Here is an 18680-nt window from a genome sequence, read left to right as displayed (position 1 = left end):
TGACTGTCTGGTTCTGTAATAGTTGAATGTAACAGGTGTTTTTGATGCTGATTAACAAGTGAATTTGATGCCACATGTCAGATTGACTGGCATTGCTGCTGTTTGTGCTGAATAACTCTTGACATGTTTGCCACTTCTGATCTCGTAGCATCTTTCACTTGTGTATACACATGTGACATTCTGAGACAAGTATGCTTAATTTTAATAGAAACAAAATGGCATGCTGAATATTCCACGAGCTCAAATATTTGTATCATTTAGAAGATGATTTTGATAATTCCTGTGACACAGAAGGAACAAGGCAAAAGTAAAAAATCAAACACAGACAAATTTTGTTGCCTTGACCAAAGGTATGGTGCCAGACTGTAACCAAAAGGCCCCTATAGAGTTTTCACAAGAAATATGAACTGAGTTCGAGGCTGGATTTTATCAGTCTTTCCAATTTGTCTGCAGAGACAAACAAGCCCCCAGTTTACCTGACACATATATGCTCTAGACTGATTTTCACTATTTCATAAGTTCAGTTCCAGCTCTCCTATCTTCCAGGGAATTCTGTTGCTTGCAGATACCTGCACAGAATTTGGACACAGGTGCTTGATCAGGGATTGTTCACCAAAAGCATTTCAAGTGTTGTTTACAGAGAATATTATCTATTTATGAAATCTGAGAGACTATTTTTGTGTGAGCTGTATTTTTATGGTAGAAAAAAAGTGAAAATGAATAATAAAGGCCAGAGCAATGACTTAAGGGGCTCAGTGGAGTATTCTTGTTTAATTTCGTTTCTCTTAATTTTTTTTCTCTCTTCAAGGCAGCATGACAGCACTAAGCCACTCAGATTATAGTTTCTTTTTTTTTTTTTCTCCCTCTCCTTTCTCTGTTTTTCTCTTTCGTTTCTCTGATCACTGCAGTCGGTTCTGGGGTTGGAGTGCAGACGGGCTGTCGAAGCACCCCCCTCCCCTTTCTCAGCCTAACTCCATCCCCACCGCTCCTTCCCACAAGACTTTCAGACGCTCTTATTCTCCCAGGTAACAAGCTACCTGTTAAACCAACTTGTCTGAGATGTCACAGTACTATTTACCTTTCATACTTGTATAATTTGTTCAAACGTAGGGAATGATTTTGGAAGGCTTCAATTGAAAAAGAAATTGTGTTGATGTTAGTTCTCAGACTGGGGAGATGAATCAGCCACTTGCTTTCTTTGTGGGGGAGATGTGGCATGCCAGTGGAAAAACAAAGTGAATTTTTCCAAATTATTTCTCCCTGCTGGGTTTCCTGAATGCAGAACACAATTGTTGAGCACTTTCTGTATGCATTTGTTGTGATTTTGCATCTGCAGTAGTATCTGGAGGTCAGTGAGGGTGATGTGTATGTGATTCACCAGCTGTTTGCGTGATGAGTGTGGAACATCTAGGAACTGTTTAGTAATGAAATTAGTTGTATTATGTGTCCTTTCCACAAGATTTAGAGGTTGACAGTTAATTTTAATCACTATTCTTCCTCTTACACACTCACATTTTGTTCCTGGCTGTTTGTAGACATTTAACCCATATACAAGATTAAAACTGTGTACTTGCTTTGATTTAAAAAAAAAAAAAAAAAGTAATTTACCAGGTCTGTTAGATTACTTGGATTATTATGAAGTTTATACTCATCAGCAGGCTTTCTGTGGATGTGATCTCTTTGGACTTAAATGTAAGTCTCACTTGAGAAAGGGTGATATCATCTTCCCTCAATGGAAGAAGTTCCCAACGGGAAGCTACTGAAACAAAACCAAACAAATAGTTCTTGGAAAGCAGAAAATCTGGGAGTCTGTGACAACTGAGAAGGAAAATAGAATCATACCTTCTCTGTCCCCATGAATACCAGAAGGTGTAAAACATTGCATCAGTATTCAGTTTCTGTTCTGGGACTATCTGATCTTGGAAGAGGTTGATGTTTATTTGGACCGGGGGGGGTGGGGGGGGTTACACTAGTTGTGAACTAATTTTTCCTCCTTTCATTGGTTAGCATTGAGGTTTGGAATAATTCCAGCCCGGAGCCTGAAAGTGCAAGAAAATGAGTTACTGTGTACTGCTTGAGGATGCTCAACTGTTAATTACTTACACATAGTTTGGATTGAAAACTGAATAAAAGTTTGTGAAAGTAAAATCTTTTATGTCAGACTGCAAAACAGCCAGATTTTATTTCGTGGAGGGCTGTATTGTTGTAGTGCAGCAGAAGATGGAAAATAATGCTGTGACATCCCTAAACACTGCTCATCTCAACTCACTTCTGTTTCATCCTGTGACCTTCCTCTAGTTTTCTTGTTTGCTTTTTTTTTGTGTGCTGTTTCTTTCCCTCAAAGGTGGGTTTAGCTTCATTTTACTTTTTTTCCATCACGTTGTCTGTGAATTATTCCAGCACACATATTGTCAATAGATATGTGTGTTTACATGTAAAGTTTTGTGTAAAACACAACCGTAATATGGTTTCTTACAGAAGCTTACTCTTCACATATGAAATCACTGGATTCTTTAGGTTTTAGTAAAAGGTGGTTTTGTGTTTTGAAAAAAAAACAGATTTGTTGGTTCTTTGTTTGTAAATAGCTGTAGTCATTTTGCACTGCAGAATATGTGCACTGCTGTGTTTTTTGGGAGTGGTATTGGGTAAAGTTCATCACTGAGGAAAGAAGCAGAGATTTTTAGTGTCAGTATATCTGGAACTATTTCTTGATTTATTTTTTTCTTAATTTTTTTCCATTGATTTCATTGTATGATCTTTGATAAGTCATTTCTTTTCTTGGTGTGGGTGCACAGTTACAATCAATATATACTTTCTAGAACAGCACTACAGTTGCTCACTTCCAGAGATCTATGGATTAATACACAAGATTAATATTTTCAAGATGGTATGAAGCAAAGGTTGTCTTCTCCATGACTGATACTTACAAAGAATTTTAAAACTTCATTTACTTTTCTGGGGAGTCTGTAAAGCAATGTTGTCATTCAATTATCTGAAAGGTCCTAAGTACTCTGACTTTTGTAGGCTGACAAACAGCTTTTGTTGCCTGGTTTACTCTGTTGTTTCAGTGGTGACTTTTTCTTCCTGACTGGATGGACACCGTTTAAAGTCAGGGCACTGTTCTTTGGTTTCTTTGCCAGAATGCATTGTGCTGGTGCTTGTGTGACTGTAGGGCAATACAGTTGCTTGGAGCTAGAGATTATGGCTATTTTCAGTGTGTTAATCCTAAAGGATTTGGGCAACACAAATGTTATCCTTTGTCTTAAGTTCTCAGGTTTCTTCCAGAAAAAAAGTAGTAATTCTAGGTAATGAACGTTCTACTTGTAGTTGCACAGAAAATGACAACTGTGTACCCAGGATTCAAAAGAGATTTTTTTCTTCTTCTCACCACCTCACAAGTAATCTTTCTTTTGTGGGAAAGGGATACGGCTTTGTTCAGCCATCTTCCTCCAAGCCCATCCTGTCATCCTTCCCACACTGTTAAGAAATACTGATTGACAGCTATAGGGAGCTGCTTCATTTATTGACTAACAACTTGATGTAAATGTCTTAAATTCTTTTGCTTTCTTTGCTTCTGGCTCTACTAAGATCTGAGACACCCCCAGAGCAATTGCTGTCAGTGACTGGGTCTCTTCTTTAAATCTCTCTTAGAAAACTGTCATACGGGCTCAACTTCTCCCTGGCTAGAGCAAAGTCTTGCCAATACTGTCTTTTAGTTTTCTCATAGCATGTAGGAACTTCTTGTCCTAGCCACATCTTATCATCTTATTTTCTTTTTTTTTTTTTCCCCTGTATCATCTGCCCTTGCATGCTGGGCATTTTTTCCATGGTACTTAATTTTGGTTAACACCTTAGCTTTATACTTCTGAAGAAACAGACTGACTACAAGAAAGTATTTGATTTTTAGTGAGGGAATTCTCAAATTTAGGCTCATTACTGAAAAGCTTTTTTCAAGGCATCTTGCAAGTGATTCTGCTTTTACTTCTCTATAAATGAAAACTGGGTTAGGATAGACTAAGCTTTATGTCAAGATACATTTTCATTTCTGTTTCTGTTTAAATCTGTTGCGTTTCAGTTCACTGACAGAATATATTTTATATATTATGAAGCTTAAATTCTGTTGATTTCATATCCACTAGCTGTGAGAACCCTTTGAGTTCTCATAGTGATTATCTTTTTTTCTTTTGTGTGAACACTGTTACCTTTATGGGGATGGTTTTTTTGTTGTTGTTGTTGTTGATAGAAGCTAGCACATTCACTTCTTTGGGGTGTAACAGACACGGACCTGATTTCTCCTCAATTACAGTAATATAAGACCACTTTTTTCAGTAGAGTTCCTCCTCTCAGACTGGGCTAAATCTAGGAGACTCAGACCTGAAGTCTACTTTGAATTCATTCATGTTTTGTTAAAAGTCACTATTACAAATGATACGCCAAATCATCTGTTTCCAACTTGACATTTATCTGTTAAGTCGAAAGTTGATTCCAATTTCTTGTGTAACATTTCATATACGTTTGGTCTTTAGTATGCTGGATTATGACACGGAGAACCTAAATTCTGATGAAATCTACAGCTCTCTTCGTGGAGTCACAGAAGCAATTGAAAAATTTAGTTTCCGTAGTCAAGAGGACCTGAATGAACCAATCAAACGTGATGGAAAGAAAGACTGTGACATGGTAAGTGTTTGATTTGATTAATATTTAGGGATATGTGAAATTTTTATGGTTTTCAAGCTTGGATTTGGATTGTTAACTAGTGTACAAAATCCAGTTGCTCTTGGTAACTGGATTTTTCTTAGAAGTGTTATATTCTCAGTAATTTCAAACGCTTTACCCTTTAGACATCTCACTGTACGAGAAAGATATCGAGGCCCTGGAGCACATCCATAGAAAGGCAATGAAACTGTGAAAGGTCATGAGCACAAGTCTTATGGGAAATGACTGAGGGGAACTGGGATTGTTTAGTCTGGAAAAGAGGCTCAGTTGAGACCGTAATGATTCTCTGCAACTCCTTGGAAGGAGACTGTGGTGAGATGGTGGTTGGCCTATTTTCCCAGGTAACTGTGATAGGACAAGAGAGAATGGCCCCAAATTGTACCAGGGAAGGTTCAGGTTGGATGTTAGGAAATGCCTCTTCTCCAAGAATGGTAGTGCATTGAAACAGGCTGCCCACGGAGGTGGTAGAGTCGCTGATCCTGAAGGTGTTCAAGAAATGTGTAGATGTGATACTTACGGACATAGTTTAGTGTGCAATATTGGTGGTGGTTGAACTTAGATGATCCTAGAGGTCTTTTCTAATCTTAATGATTCTATGATTCTGTAAATGTTGAGGCACCAAGCGTGTAGTTCCTTTCTCCCTTAAAACTATTTAACTTCTTATTAAATGCATTTTTTAATTAAATACATGAAATTCAAAATCTGTGAATTAAGTGTTGTTTTTGCTTCCTGTGTGGACAAACTAGTATAGGTTAGAGTAGACAATTAGTCTGAAAAGTTAAAAATTCTTGGTGATCTCATGTTTTTCTTTGGGACTCCATTGTTGACTATTTCACATTAGCTTGCTGTGCGTCATTTGTGAGAATTTTTGAGAACAATGTTGCTTTTCTTTCCTTTATTTTCCTTATTAGTAGATTGGTCCTGCTCCTTGTTTGATTTTTCTTTTTTTCCTAGCCTGTGCAGTTTTAGAAATATTTCTGTTTAGGAATGTCAGCATAGCTTTTTGCCTTATGATCATGAGATGCTTTTGTCACCTAAGTTAGGGAAAGAGGTGGTAGTCTAAGTATTACGTATACATAAAGGATTCTACACCGTTTATGGGTGTGATCCTGTTGGTGAATGAACTCAAATTCTGTGGAAGTTGTAGCCTTTTTGTAGTCTTATGCTTTTTGTGTTTGGTTTTCAGGTGTCTCGAGATGGTGGCCTTGCAGTACCTGTCAGCGATGTCCGGGGAGGTAGTGACGCTGTAGAAGGAGGAAGGATGGCTCTAGATAACAAAACCTCTCTACTTAACACTCAGCCACCCCGTGCATTTTCAGGACCACGTGCTCGAGAGTATAACCCCTATCCTTATTCCGACACAATTAACACTTACGACAAGACTGCCCTCAAGGAAGCAGTCTTTGATGATGACATGGATCAGCTTCGGGATGGTTTGTATTAGTTTATCTTGTATAACTGTTGGCAGATTGTTCTGTTCCTGCATTTGTATATGTGCAGTACTCTCCGATACATGCCTGTCCATGTATAAGTTGTGTATTACTTTGCAAGTGAGACAAGGCTTGGCATGAAATATTCATATTCTCTGTTCTCACGTGGCAGCAGAACTTGATTTATTGATATTGAGAAAGTGCTATACTGTAATTTGAATGGTTCTTTATTATTTTTTCTCTTACTTTTTCCTTTGGAGTTTTTCTCAAACTAGTCCCTTAAAGTCTGAATTAAGTATATCTTCAAGGAACACTGATTTGGGGGCCTTCTTCTCTGAAACTCAAATGACTCATTGGCTTGTTATTGAGTGTTTCACTTCATTTAAATGATGCTGCACCTTAGCTTTATTCCTTTGCATTATACTGATGACTCATTGTACTTTGATCTAAAGGTTACGCATGTGATCACTGGTTTTTGGGCGTGTGTCTGGGACAAACTGGCGGTTCTCCTCTTGTAGAAGTAATTATTGGAACTGGATAAAATCTAGTCAACATCTAGATTTGTTAGAAGCCATGTTCAGATTCTTGAGCAGTGTTAGAAATTTATATGAAATCAAAAATTAGGGCTAGTCAGGTCCTCTTTCCCACTTGACAGAATCCACTTGGTATTTGATGCCTTTTTGGGGGTGATCTGTTGTTCCACACAGCTTGTTTTGTGAAAGATTAATAGTATGGGCATCTTTGATCTTTTCCCCCATTTCCCCAAGTGACTTGCTTCCATTTGTCCTAGAAGTACCCATTGACCATTCGGATTTGGTGGCTGATCTTCTGAAAGAGCTGTCTAATCACAATGAGCGGGTAGAGGAGCGGAAAGGAGCTCTCCTGGAACTGCTGAAGATCACGAGGGAGGATAATCTTGGAGTTTGGGAGGAACATTTCAAAACCATTCTGCTCTTGCTCCTGGAAACACTTGGAGACAAAGATGTGAGATGTAGATTTTTTTTCTTAACTCTCTTGTAACGCTGCTTTATTTAGAATGATACTTCCTGTAAATCAGTTCAGCTGAAGTTTGTTACACTTGTACAGCATCTCATCAGTGATGCTGCACTACTTGTTTGGCTTTTTTTATGTGAAGTTACTGACTCTGCTTTCATTATCTGGGTACTTGACAAATTTCAAGGTTCTCTATAGTATCTGTTCTGCCCTCCCTTCTGAATGTGTGGTAACAAATAAGTAGGAAACTGAGCTAGAATCAGAAATAAAGTTATCAGCCATATACACTGCCTTAGAAAATATTTTCTCACTATCATTTTTCTTAGTATCGGTGTGAGTTTCTGTAGTCCTACATATTTAATCTTAGCATCATCACATGTTAGAAGATCTGGTGCTTTTAAGTTCAAGTAAGTTTGTTAATCTGTGAGTTTTGCGGATGAATAACAAAGGGCATACTTTGAAGGTTGAGTACAGAGTAAAGTAAGTTTTCCTCTACTGAAATGATAGATCTATTTGGAATGGCTCCAGGCCAGAAACTTAACGTAACACTTATAAAAGTAAAGCAGATGTTATAAATCCCTTCTCCTAATGATCTTTTGATATATGAAGGATTAACACATAGGTCAGTAGTGACTACAAAGATTGGCTGTTATTGAAAGTGATTTCCAGAGCAGTAACAGGAACAGAATTGATTTACTGCAATAATACATGAGAAACAGCTTTGTTGCATGAATGGAGCCCAATCTGATACCTGCAGAGTTAAACAGAAGAGGAAGAGCAAAACAAATGCAATCTGAATGTCTTTACATATTCGTGTAATGCAGATAATGCTGTTTATGTTATGAATTTATGCTTAATTGCCAGAAGAGTATGGAATTTAAACATGTAGAGTCGTTCTGATTCTATCAGTGGGTACATTCATTTTATATTAATGTTTTTGCAACAGAAAGCAAACAGTCCAGTTCTTGATTTTAGCTATTGGTCATACTGCTTGCTCCTCTAGAGCTGGTAAAGCTATATAAGATTTCTACTGCATAGAGAGCCATGAGAATTTGCTTCAAAATGTAATTTTGATGAGGAATGACTTTTTCTAACATAGATTTCTCTTGGCATAGCATTCAATAAGAGCCTTGGCACTGCGAGTCCTTAGAGAGATCCTACGGAATCAGCCAGCAAGGTTCAAAAACTATGCAGAGCTGACCATCATGAAAACACTGGAAGCACACAAGGATTCCCACAAGGAGGTAAGTGAGCCTTTTAGCGCTGCTACTGGGAAAATCATACTGAAGAAATTTGAGATTTAACAAACAAGCATGCTGACCCATCTTGACAGCAGAAAAGAATGATATGAAGTCACACAAATGCCAAGGGGAAAGATGTATACTTGCTGAAGCAAGAAGAAAAATGTTGAAGCTGACAGACTCATTTTGAGTGCATTTGGCCACTGTTTATTGGTTTTCCAGGATTTGGTTGGTTGTTGAAGGGTTGGAAGTATACTGAAGAACACAAAGGCTGTTCCCAAGCAGAGCTGTGTGAAAATTATGAAATGGAGCCACAGTGGGAAATTTTAACTGTTGAGTGACAGCAGAAAGTGGACAAAGAGGGCATGCTGCTAAAAAGAAGCTTAGGCAGTGAGGAGGAAGCCAAGGGAAGGGTGAACTTCATTTTCCTATTCTGAGAGAAGTCCTGCAAAATTAAAAGTATTCTGGACTAAACAGGGACATGATGGTTATATTGGAAGTAGATCGAAATACATTAAAGTCAGTCTTTGCAAATTGACTTCTAAGATAGGTAATCTTTTCTACCTTCTGTGTGTTGCAAGTTGAACCGAACCCTGGAAAACAGCACATGAATTTCTGTGTTTTTGCAAGGACTTAGTTACCAAACTCCTTCCTTTAAAATTAAAACTCTTCTTCTTCCCTGGAAAAGGCTTGTCCTAAGCTAGCAGTTATAGGTATCTCTGTCTGGAGAGTGTTTTTGGCCATGAAGATCATTGTATAGATAAGGCTGCTTCCAGGGCATTGCATAACTGTCACAAGGTTGCATTAGCTGTGAATAGCAAAACTGTACTGTTTAAAAGTCAAATCAAAACAAAATACACCCCCCAGGGAAGAATGAACCTAACACACTGGATATCTTTTAAATGCAAAAGCAGAAAATGTTCAATCCATTGAGTGAATGAGGGCTGCCACAATCTGCCTATCCTCCTCTCCTTAATTTGGATCTTTTGCACTCCTGTCATTTTCAGTTCAGAGTAATAAGAAGCAGTTGTAAATTGATTTCCTGATAAAGTAGTTAGACAAAACATTGTGTTCTGAAGGAGTGCCTTTTATTGGCAAGTTTTCCTGGTTACATACTTTTCAGCTCACCTTGACTCAGTGCCTTTTTTTTTGCCCCACAAAGTCCTCCAAAGTTGCAGCAGCTTTCCAGATGATTTCTTAATGTTTCTAATGCCCTTGACAGCTCTTTGTCCCTGTATGACTGACAGGTTTTTACTGAAATTAGGTTTGATGTCGAAAACATGACGTTTCATGCCTCTGAACACCTCATACAATGTTCTTCATGCTTGTAGTCTGGAGAGGGTCTTTTAGGATTGCATGTGAGATGCCTTCTGAGGAAGAACAGAGAAGGATCTGCTTCTGAAACAGAAAGTAAAACTTAAGCTAGGAATGAAGAGTCGTGAGTTCTGGCACTTGTTTATAGAAGAGTAAGTTTGAGCTGTATTGCTCTCAGCAAGTAGCTGCTGTTCTGCATGTAGCATTCCTTTGATTTTTAAAGTGGTTTAACGTAGCATTGTTATCATTAAAAATGATCACATATACAACTGCTCCAATGAGACCTCTGGGTTATGGCTGTCGTAGCAGGAAACTGCAGGTGTAGTTCCATTCTTCTGTCCCTAAACAATTGTTTGTACAGCTGTGCTAAGCATTGGTGTTGGTGCTGCAATAGGAGCGAACAGCCTGAAGAATGGGTGTTTGGTGTTACCTGCTGTATGCTGGAGGAGGCATGTGCTGTTTCTTGTGCTGGTACTAAAAAAAACCAACAGACAACAAACAAAACACCCAAGAAACAAACTAAGTGCATGATATTTGTGTCCTACCTACTTTATCCGCAGTTTATCGAGGATGTTGCCATTGGAACATAGTATTTTTCATTCTATGTTATGTGTGCTTTCTGATCCGTGTTCAAATGGGGTTCTCAGAGCCATAATGCAACCCATGAAATATAACATCTGTCCGTCAGTAGTTTCAGGACATCGGTGATTATGAAGTTAAGAAAAGTTTCCCAATCTTCACTTGAATGTCTGCATGAACTAGGCTATATATATATTTCTGTGAAAATGCTTTAGGTATTTTTACCTGTAGCTGGGGCTTGCTGATTCTGTTAAGTCTCTGGAAAATTTAACTGAGTCCATTTGGGTATGGCTTAGCTGGTCAAACTCAGCCTTGGGCCGGAACATCACAAATTCCCATCCAGCAGTGGCCCGTGAGCTCCCACTTGCTGCTGACTTTGCAGCACTGGTATTTCCTGAGTTGTGGAGGAGCTGCCCTTTGACTTGCTCTCACTCAGTGAGTGACTAAGTGAAAATTCACCAGTTTGTGATTGAAAGGCACTCAGAATACCTGAAGAAAGAATGGGAAGATCTTAGTTTGTCTTACGGTTTTATTTTTCACTGAAGCTGAGTAATATTAAGAGCAGTGTTCGTAGACTACATAAAATCTTTGTTCATACTGTAAAAACTATTTTGAGGAAAGCTGCTGTATGGTGAAGTTAGGAAAGTGCTAATCCATGAGCAATGCAGTACCCTGACAGAATGTGTCACTAGGGTATGTGTTTCTGCCTTGTATTAGAAAACAGAACTGGTTGTGGTTTGAGATAATTTCAAACAGGCTGCATGAATCAGCAGAAAATGACTGTTCAGAGAGATCTGTACCTGCTTCACTCTTGTTTACCTGTATTTTCCCTTTGGCACAGGAACTGTTAATTGCCTGCATGTTATTGCTCCTGTTTTCTGTACTGTTTGGGCCAATGGGCAATCAGCGTAAAGTGACCTAGCAAAGAGAGAGTAGTTTGAAAAGGAGCACAGTGCAGAACCATTAACCTCCAATGTCATCAAGAAGTCATTGTACTAAGAGATAGTTCTTAGAAAAATCAGCAAGTTGTCTTCCCATTTGCAATATTGCTTTTCTCCAGCATGGCCATCATCGCTTTCACAACCCAACAGACACCTAGAGAACCTGCTTCAGCTGGGGGTTTGGACTAGATGATCTTCAGAGAAGCCCTTCCAACCCCTACAATTCTGTGGAATACCATACCTTCCTCCATTTGAGTGCTAATATCTAGCTAAAAGATTGTCTGAAACTTAAAGGGCTGTGGTTTTATTAAATCTGGAAGCATCACTGCTGTGTTAGCATGGTTAGATGTGTTTGGATGCCTGAATAATTGACTGTTTTGCCAAAATGAAGCTGAAGCCTTTCAGTGGCTGGATCTCTGCTATGGCCAGGAATTGTCTGCCTTCTGTTGTTGGAGGCAAAGTGTAGCATCAGTGAAGCAGCACAACTAAGAGACACCAGAGAAAATTTGGTGCATAGTGGATGCTGAGTTGCCATGTGGATGCAAATGAAAGAGATCAGCAAAGCACTGACCTCAGTGTTTAGTTTCCACTTTTTGACGCTAGCCTCTTTTTTACACTGTTTGTTGTATAATAGTCTGTTCAGTACTGCTAATTTAATGGGATGATGTGAAGAGTCGAGCCTGCTTTAGTCATAAGTGTAAATATTTATGGGAGTTGACATGTAAATGCCTTTCACTTACTTTTAGAGCATTAAAATGTAATTGAAGTCGTGGATGGCATTAAATCTTGTTGATTTTTATCACTCTTTGTTTGGAGCTGCTTGGAAGAGAGCTGTCTTACTGTTGCCAATTAGTTAATATTAACTCATTCATTCCAGTGTTTTTATTCACCCATAACTAAGGAGAGATGCTGTCTGCTGACCCAACATCATTGATATGTCATTGCTTCACATTCATACCAGCAAAATGAGTATGAGTTCTTATTGTTTAGTATAGTAAAACAGCAGTAGTTATCTTGTGAAGCTGTTGCAGATCTTCCTATGATGTCTTCCTATGATGATATGTTCTGTATCATTTTCTGAAAAACTTTTCTTACTAAAGAAAAACGCTGAATGATCAGTCTTTAATGTTAGTTAATACGCAGCCCGTATTGGAAGCTGCCAAGTGCTGCAGTTTGGCAGTTGATGCTTTATAGTGTGTGTTTCTGTACTTCCTCTAATTCCCAACACATTCGAAATATTTAGCGCACAGGAGAAGCAATCTAATCTATTTCATCTCCTCTAAATCCCTTTTTTTTTTTTTTTCATCTGCTTAGCACTCCCTATTGCTGAGTCTGCTTCCTGCTCTGTAACTCAGTGCATAATTGTTCCTGTCTGGATCAGACTGTATACCCTTCAGGGATGGGAGTTCGCCTGGCTAGGCAGTGGTTAGCCTCCATTCCCTCCAGCTTAGATTGTGCAGGCTTTAAGTAACCACCTTTTAAAAGCCAAAAGTTAGTTCTAAAAACAAAGCTGTGTGCCTTGTAAGCCCAAAAGCAAAACCTTGTTTTTCTGCTCAGTAAACTTCTGGTGCTTCGCTTGTTTCACAGTGCAGCAAAAAGGCTCTTACGTTTTTTTTGGAGTATTTTTTTCTTTTTCTCTTAAAAAATAACAACAACAGAAACATACACTACTTAATTCCATGTTTTACAGAGGTAGTGCAGCTGATATTTATACTCCAGTTTGCAGTCTCATATATACTCCCATACAACTCTTACCTAGATGGATGGGCGCTGCTATACTTAGATCTCAAATGATGCCCTGATGCCCTGCATAGCCTGTGAAACGGGCATGTTTTTCTTTCAGTGAGCCCACTAGGAAACACAGCTTATGTTATGCTGGCAGAGTTCAGGCTCAATCTAGTCTCTTGTGTGTAGAGCAAAAGGTAAGCCTTTGGAAAGGAGACAAACCTGCTTCTTTAAGGCAAAGTGCTATCGTTTAGATCTGCATTCCTGGCCTACCTGCCTTATGTTGAATGGCATCAAACTATCCATTTCCAGCTGTGGTTTGCTTTAAGCTTTTACTAGGAGGCAGAGTCATGTTTGTGACATACCTTACACACAGCTTTGTGTCAGTACTTTTAAGGCATTACGGGCTCTTTCTGCTCTTACAGATCTTGCATCATAGGCACACTTTTGAACTTGCTTCTTCCAGCAGTTACCATCATTTGAACACTCTGCTAGCTTTCTTTCATGCTTTTGAGATAATTGAACATAATTGTATTAGATTAGACAAAAACTTTACTCTGCATCCTACTTTAGACAATGACTAGCGAGCGTGCAGTGATTCCTCATCAGTCATCCTCCCTCCTTCCAGCTTAGAGCTATTCCAAACTTAAAGTTCTGTCCGTTGACCTTTAATAGCTCTTCAATGACCTTATCTGTTTTTTAATCTATTATCTGCATCTTTCTATGACAATTTGCTCCTCAAACTGAGCATATAGTGAACAGCACTGTTTTTTGCCCACATTTAAAAGATGCATTTCATAGCTACTAGTTCCTGTGGTAGCTGCTGTTATCCTGAGCCCAATGGAGCCATTCCTATTGCTTCTCAGTGTGTATCTGCCAGTCTTCCCCCCAAAGATGGAAGGAAGAGCTGTTGTTTGATGTTTGCTCATTTCTTCCACTCTTTTTTTTTTTAGTCTGTTTCACTCTGTTGGTCAGATTAAAACCCTGATTTAAAAAGATATTTGATGTTTTTGATATTGTGTGGTATGTATAATTTACGGGACACAGTTGTTGTGCCTCACGGCAAAATATCTTCACTAAACTCGGCTATAATTGTCTACCCTCGTTGCCAAATGACCTGGCAGTTCATAGCTTTTGATAATGCATTTCCCTCTCTGCAGGAATGTTGCTGCCTTTCTTTGGTGTTACTGGGAATGCAACTCTGGCAGGGCTGTGCAAGTATTCTGAGGCAAGCTTTCTCACATGGGATGCACAGTTGGTTTGGATGGCTAAATGTTTTATTCTGTCAGAGCCAGAAAGAAAGACCTTCTGGGCAGGACAGCTGCGTTGCAGAGTGGTGGCTTTTTTGGCTCTCTGTATCAGTGGAGATGAAAGAGGGAAGAACTTAGTTACCTGCAGAGCCTCTGAATCAAGCAAGCATGTAAGCACACGCTTGAGTCCCATTGACGTCAGTAAGACTCAAGCATGTTATTGAAGCCAAATACATGCTTAAGGGGGATGCTGAAGTGTAGCTTGGATGCAGATGCTGTCTGCCAGATGTGCTCTTGAAAGACTTGGAAATGTCTCTGGTGTTGTCACGTTTACAAGCTCGTATCAGCAGGAAGCCTTCTGGACATGAGTAGTATGCCCTTCTGTATTCAAAGAATGCGCACTGCATGGAGAAGTGATGTGAAATACCCAACTGCTGTGCGAATGCAGCCAGATGCATGCTAGAAATGGGCAGCTTTGCTGAAAGAAGGACTTGTAAAAGTGCAAGTTTTCTTTTGTCTGCACAGTTTTTCTTGCTGACCTTATGATGTGCAAAACATTCACGACCGCTTTGAATCCTGGCTCATTCTGTGAAGAATTGCAGCTGTATTTCAATTCTTGGTGCTTGGAAATAGTAATAAGCTTTTAAAACAAAGGTGTGTCTCGTGTGCTATCCTCATAACTATGCAAACAGTTGTAGAGCTCTAGCTCAGAATTATTCACCGAAATTTTTACCGAATCCAAATTTACAGCACTGTATTAGATGAGTCTGTCTCTTGAAGGTATGTATTAACATATTGTTACCTTCTTATCAAATAAGAGACCAGGAGAATTTGAAAGTGGAAAAAAAAGGGGGGCTTTAAAGTAAGTTGTGATAATGCATATCCAACTTTAAAAATATATGTGTATATATGTTTGTTTAGCTAAAATGACTTGCCCCTGAATGTTGGTCTGATTGTGAGATATCCATACTCTGTAATTCCACTGTGTTGTTTGTGGAGAGCTTGATGTCAGCAGTATTTCAGCACTAGGAAAGACAGCATCAAAAACTGCAGTGCCAAGAAGTGAATTTCTGTAAAGAAACCTCCACACATTCCATAGAGTCCTCCAGAGAAACCCGACTGCAGCCATTCCAGCACCTCACGCCACGGTATCAAACCTTGGCATTAGGTTTCCTTGAGTATTTGGATATTTCTCTCTTCTCCCCCCCCCCCCTCAAAAAATAGTACTTCCTCCTCTAAGCTATCTAGCATGGAACAACATTAACTTTCATGCTTCTCATGTGTGAAATTGAAAAAGGAGTTAGCAAAGAAATATCTGGAAGAGCTAAACAAGCATTCTGTTCTGCTTGGTTACTCATTCACAGATCTTTCAGGATGAAATCTTTTGAACGCTGACCACGTTGTAGATTGCCATTCTTCTTGGAGTATGTTTTAATACTATATTTAATTGCTGAGAAAGTCCTGAGATAGATGAGTATGCGGGCAACTTCAGCAATCAAGGTCTCAGGTCAGCTCCTGCCTGTGCCTTGCCTAAATACCATGTTTGTACCATGTGAAATATCTAAGATCACTTTTATTGTTGAGTACTTCACAGGTGTACAAGTAACCTTTGGCCATTCCAATTTCAAGGAAGCTGATGTCAACACGAGTGGAGGATCACTGACTGTGCTGCATCCACGATGAGCTAAGGCTGTGGGTGAAGCAAGTTTTGTAGATGTGGATAATCTCTTCTGTTAAATCAGTAGTCTATCTGAGCTGGTCACACATCATTGCTTCTATCTTAAAAATCAATTGGTCCTTCTGGAAAATGTTTTGTAGTCTAAGCAGAGAGATATTCTTGACCTAGTGAGGACTGGTATAAACTTCCAAATACTCCTGCTACATACATTATCCACATTAGTTCCTTTCAAAAGTTCATCTTCTGAGGCTTTGATAGAGCCGTATCTGTCTGTGGGTTGCCTGAGTCAAAGAGAAACCCCCAAGTCTGATTCTTTGTGTGTGGGAAGGGATTGAAGAGAAGCCAGCAGCCGTGGCTTCGATCTAAGTGATTGGCAGAAGACCTGTGGCTTCATTTGTTTTGGTGTCATTTCTTTTTTTTTTTTCTTATTGTCTGGGACATATTTTCTTGAGTTTGTTCCCTGTCAATTAGCACATATACTTGAAAAAAGAAAACCCGCTTCCCATCCTGTTCTGTTTTGTTTTTTCCAATCCAATTACTGCAGAATGTAAAATTAACTCACGGAAGGAGAGAATCAGATCCTCCCTCTTTCAGCTAGGTGTCCTACCCTTGGGGAAAAGTATGAAATATGTGGATTTGCCCTTCCTCAGGTGAAATGTAGTACTGTTTGTGACCTCCTTCATCCTGTGTGACTGCTTTACTGTGTTGAACTAGTTACAAAAGTGGGTGCTGCCACTTCTTTCCACTTGGTTCTTCCTCGTGTGTTTTATAGTGTACCAGCACTGCTTTCGTGTACTTAATATGCTCAGAGCACGGTTGCCTGATTATGGATTATTGTGAATCTTGCTTGGCTCCACAGCCTAGGTTTGATTACAGCAGTGCTTAGCTGGGACATGGCAGGACAGCAGGTGTGCAGGCATGGCTTTCCTCAGCATGGAGACCCAAGTGCTCAGCAGGGCACAACAATCTCATTGGTTGTAGTGTTAAAGCAGTTACATTTCATATCAAGTTTAGACTGGTGGCTTTAGGTTCCCTGATGCTGGCTAGAGTTCTGTCCTTCTCCTAGGACAGCAGTGCCTGTCTTTCTCGGGTGGCAGATGACTCTCAAACTTTGGCACAGTTACTTCAGGCAGGAGGAACTGTGTACCACTGTCTGTCTGGAACAAACATGTCCCTGGAGGTGAGGAACATGAATTCTTATGGTTGATGGCCCCTGAGATGAGCCTCCAACCTTTTTGTTAGCAAACATCCCCAGGTATTTCCTGGCATCCGTTCGTGGTAAGTGCAGGTGTTTTGGCTGTGCAACCTCATTAATGTAAGGTTTTGCTCTGATTTCCTTTCAGGTCGTCAGAGCTGCTGAGGAAGCTGCTTCTACCCTGGCAAGCTCCATTCACCCTGAGCAGTGCATCAAGGTGCTTTGTCCCATCATTCAGACTGCAGATTATCCAATTAATTTAGCTGCCATCAAAATGCAAACAAAAGTCATTGAGAGGATTTCCAAGGAATCATTGCACCAACTCCTTCCTGATATTATTCCTGGATTGTTACAGGTATAGAATTTCAAGTCATGAATACTTCTTGAGCACAAACCATCACTGAGATGTTCTGCACTTCAAGTGTACTTTGTGCATGAATTTGAAGCACAGCAGTCCAGATAGGAAGGACTGTTTTCTCTCTGAAATCAAGACTAAACTGCTCACTAACTTCATTCATCCCCTTTCATAACCCAGGGTGGGGAGTTGTGTTTTTGCCAGCACAAGGCTTGATATTAAATTGTGAATTTATCTTTCAGTGTTGGCTGTAATGGGGTTGTATTCAGTTCCCTTGCACAAGCTGCTGGCAGGGCTAAGTTCTTGGAGTAAGACAAAGCATTATGAAAATAACGTAGAATCAGCGTGTTTACTGGGGAGGGATTGTGGCAAGTACAAGTTGATCTGTGAGAAAGGGTTCATACATGTAGGTGAGTAAAACTTCATCGGAGAATCAGGATAAAGAAGCTTCCTTACTATAAGCAGAAAGAGCAGGACAAGAGCTAAGTCAGAAATTTCCCTGGTGCATTCTAGTATTTGTCCCAGCTTTGTCATGTAAGCTCTTGCAGTTCTTTTCTTAAACTGTGAGAATCAGGCAATTCTGTATTGATGTGAACTTTTGTTTTAAGGAGTTTTAGCCATCATTGTTGGTGACAACAACCCTAGACAAAGGAGCTTCAATGCAGTGGAAGCATTTGGGAGCAGCATGCCTTTAAAAACACAGATATATTTGCTTTATTAAATGGCTTCTGTGTCTTCATGATTTTTTTCACCTTGGAGCGGCCAGTAATAGTTCCTTATATTAGGAACTTATAACGATTAAAGGTATCTACTCCTCATATTTAGAAAGTATGTGGGGATGCACACTGTGGCTGTTTACCTTGGTGAGGGTAACAGCTGTGGTGAAAAGGCAAGGTGTGTCCAACAGTGCTGGTGTGAATACAGGTGTACAGCTCAGCAGTCCAGAGCAGATAGGGATCTCTGTATATGAGAAGGTCTTGGCTGTGCTTCTGTAGAGCACCAGGGTTCAGGGTATCAACAAATTGCAGTGCAGAGCTCTTAGATGGGTTTGGTGGGGAGTGCTTGCAGGTTCCTCTGTCTCACTTCTGTTTCTCATGGGTCCCACTCTGCAGGGGCACCAGCCCACAGGCATCTCCTATTAGAGAGATAAAGCCCAGCCTGGCAGGCCCCTGTAGTCATGGAGTTGGGCATGGCTATCAGAGCGATCTGAGGCTGGCAGAGTCACAGCACTCCTGCTCCTTCCACAGAGACATGCCATAGCCA

The 18680-nt window shown here is 39.8% G+C and overlaps 1 protein-coding gene across 5 annotated transcripts in view; it reads left to right on the top strand.

Moving 5' to 3' along the window:
- Nucleotides 1-18680, top strand: part of CLASP1 (cytoplasmic linker associated protein 1) — a 144174-nt gene that overhangs the window by 122441 nt on the left and 3053 nt on the right. For 3 of the 5 annotated variants that reach the window (XM_065750797.1, XM_065750800.1, XM_065750798.1), the window contains 5 exons: nt 4527-4677; nt 5903-6149; nt 6937-7130; nt 8255-8383; nt 17211-17417. In XM_065750797.1, the coding sequence (XP_065606869.1) occupies nt 4527-4677; nt 5903-6149; nt 6937-7130; nt 8255-8383; nt 17211-17417 (928 nt within the window). The remainder of the gene's footprint in view (nt 1-4526; nt 4678-5902; nt 6150-6936; nt 7131-8254; nt 8384-17210; nt 17418-18680) is intronic. The other 2 variants (XM_065750801.1, XM_065750799.1) reach the window with 1 other exon arrangement.

Source organism: Cyrtonyx montezumae, unplaced genomic scaffold (assembly GCF_038088225.1).
Source record: "Cyrtonyx montezumae isolate F1298 unplaced genomic scaffold, pur_monq_1.0 scaffold_7, whole genome shotgun sequence".
Lineage (NCBI taxonomy): Eukaryota > Metazoa > Chordata > Aves > Galliformes > Odontophoridae > Cyrtonyx > Cyrtonyx montezumae.
The sequence above is the reverse complement of the archived record's forward strand: the minus strand, read 5'-3'. Positions and strand labels throughout refer to the sequence as shown.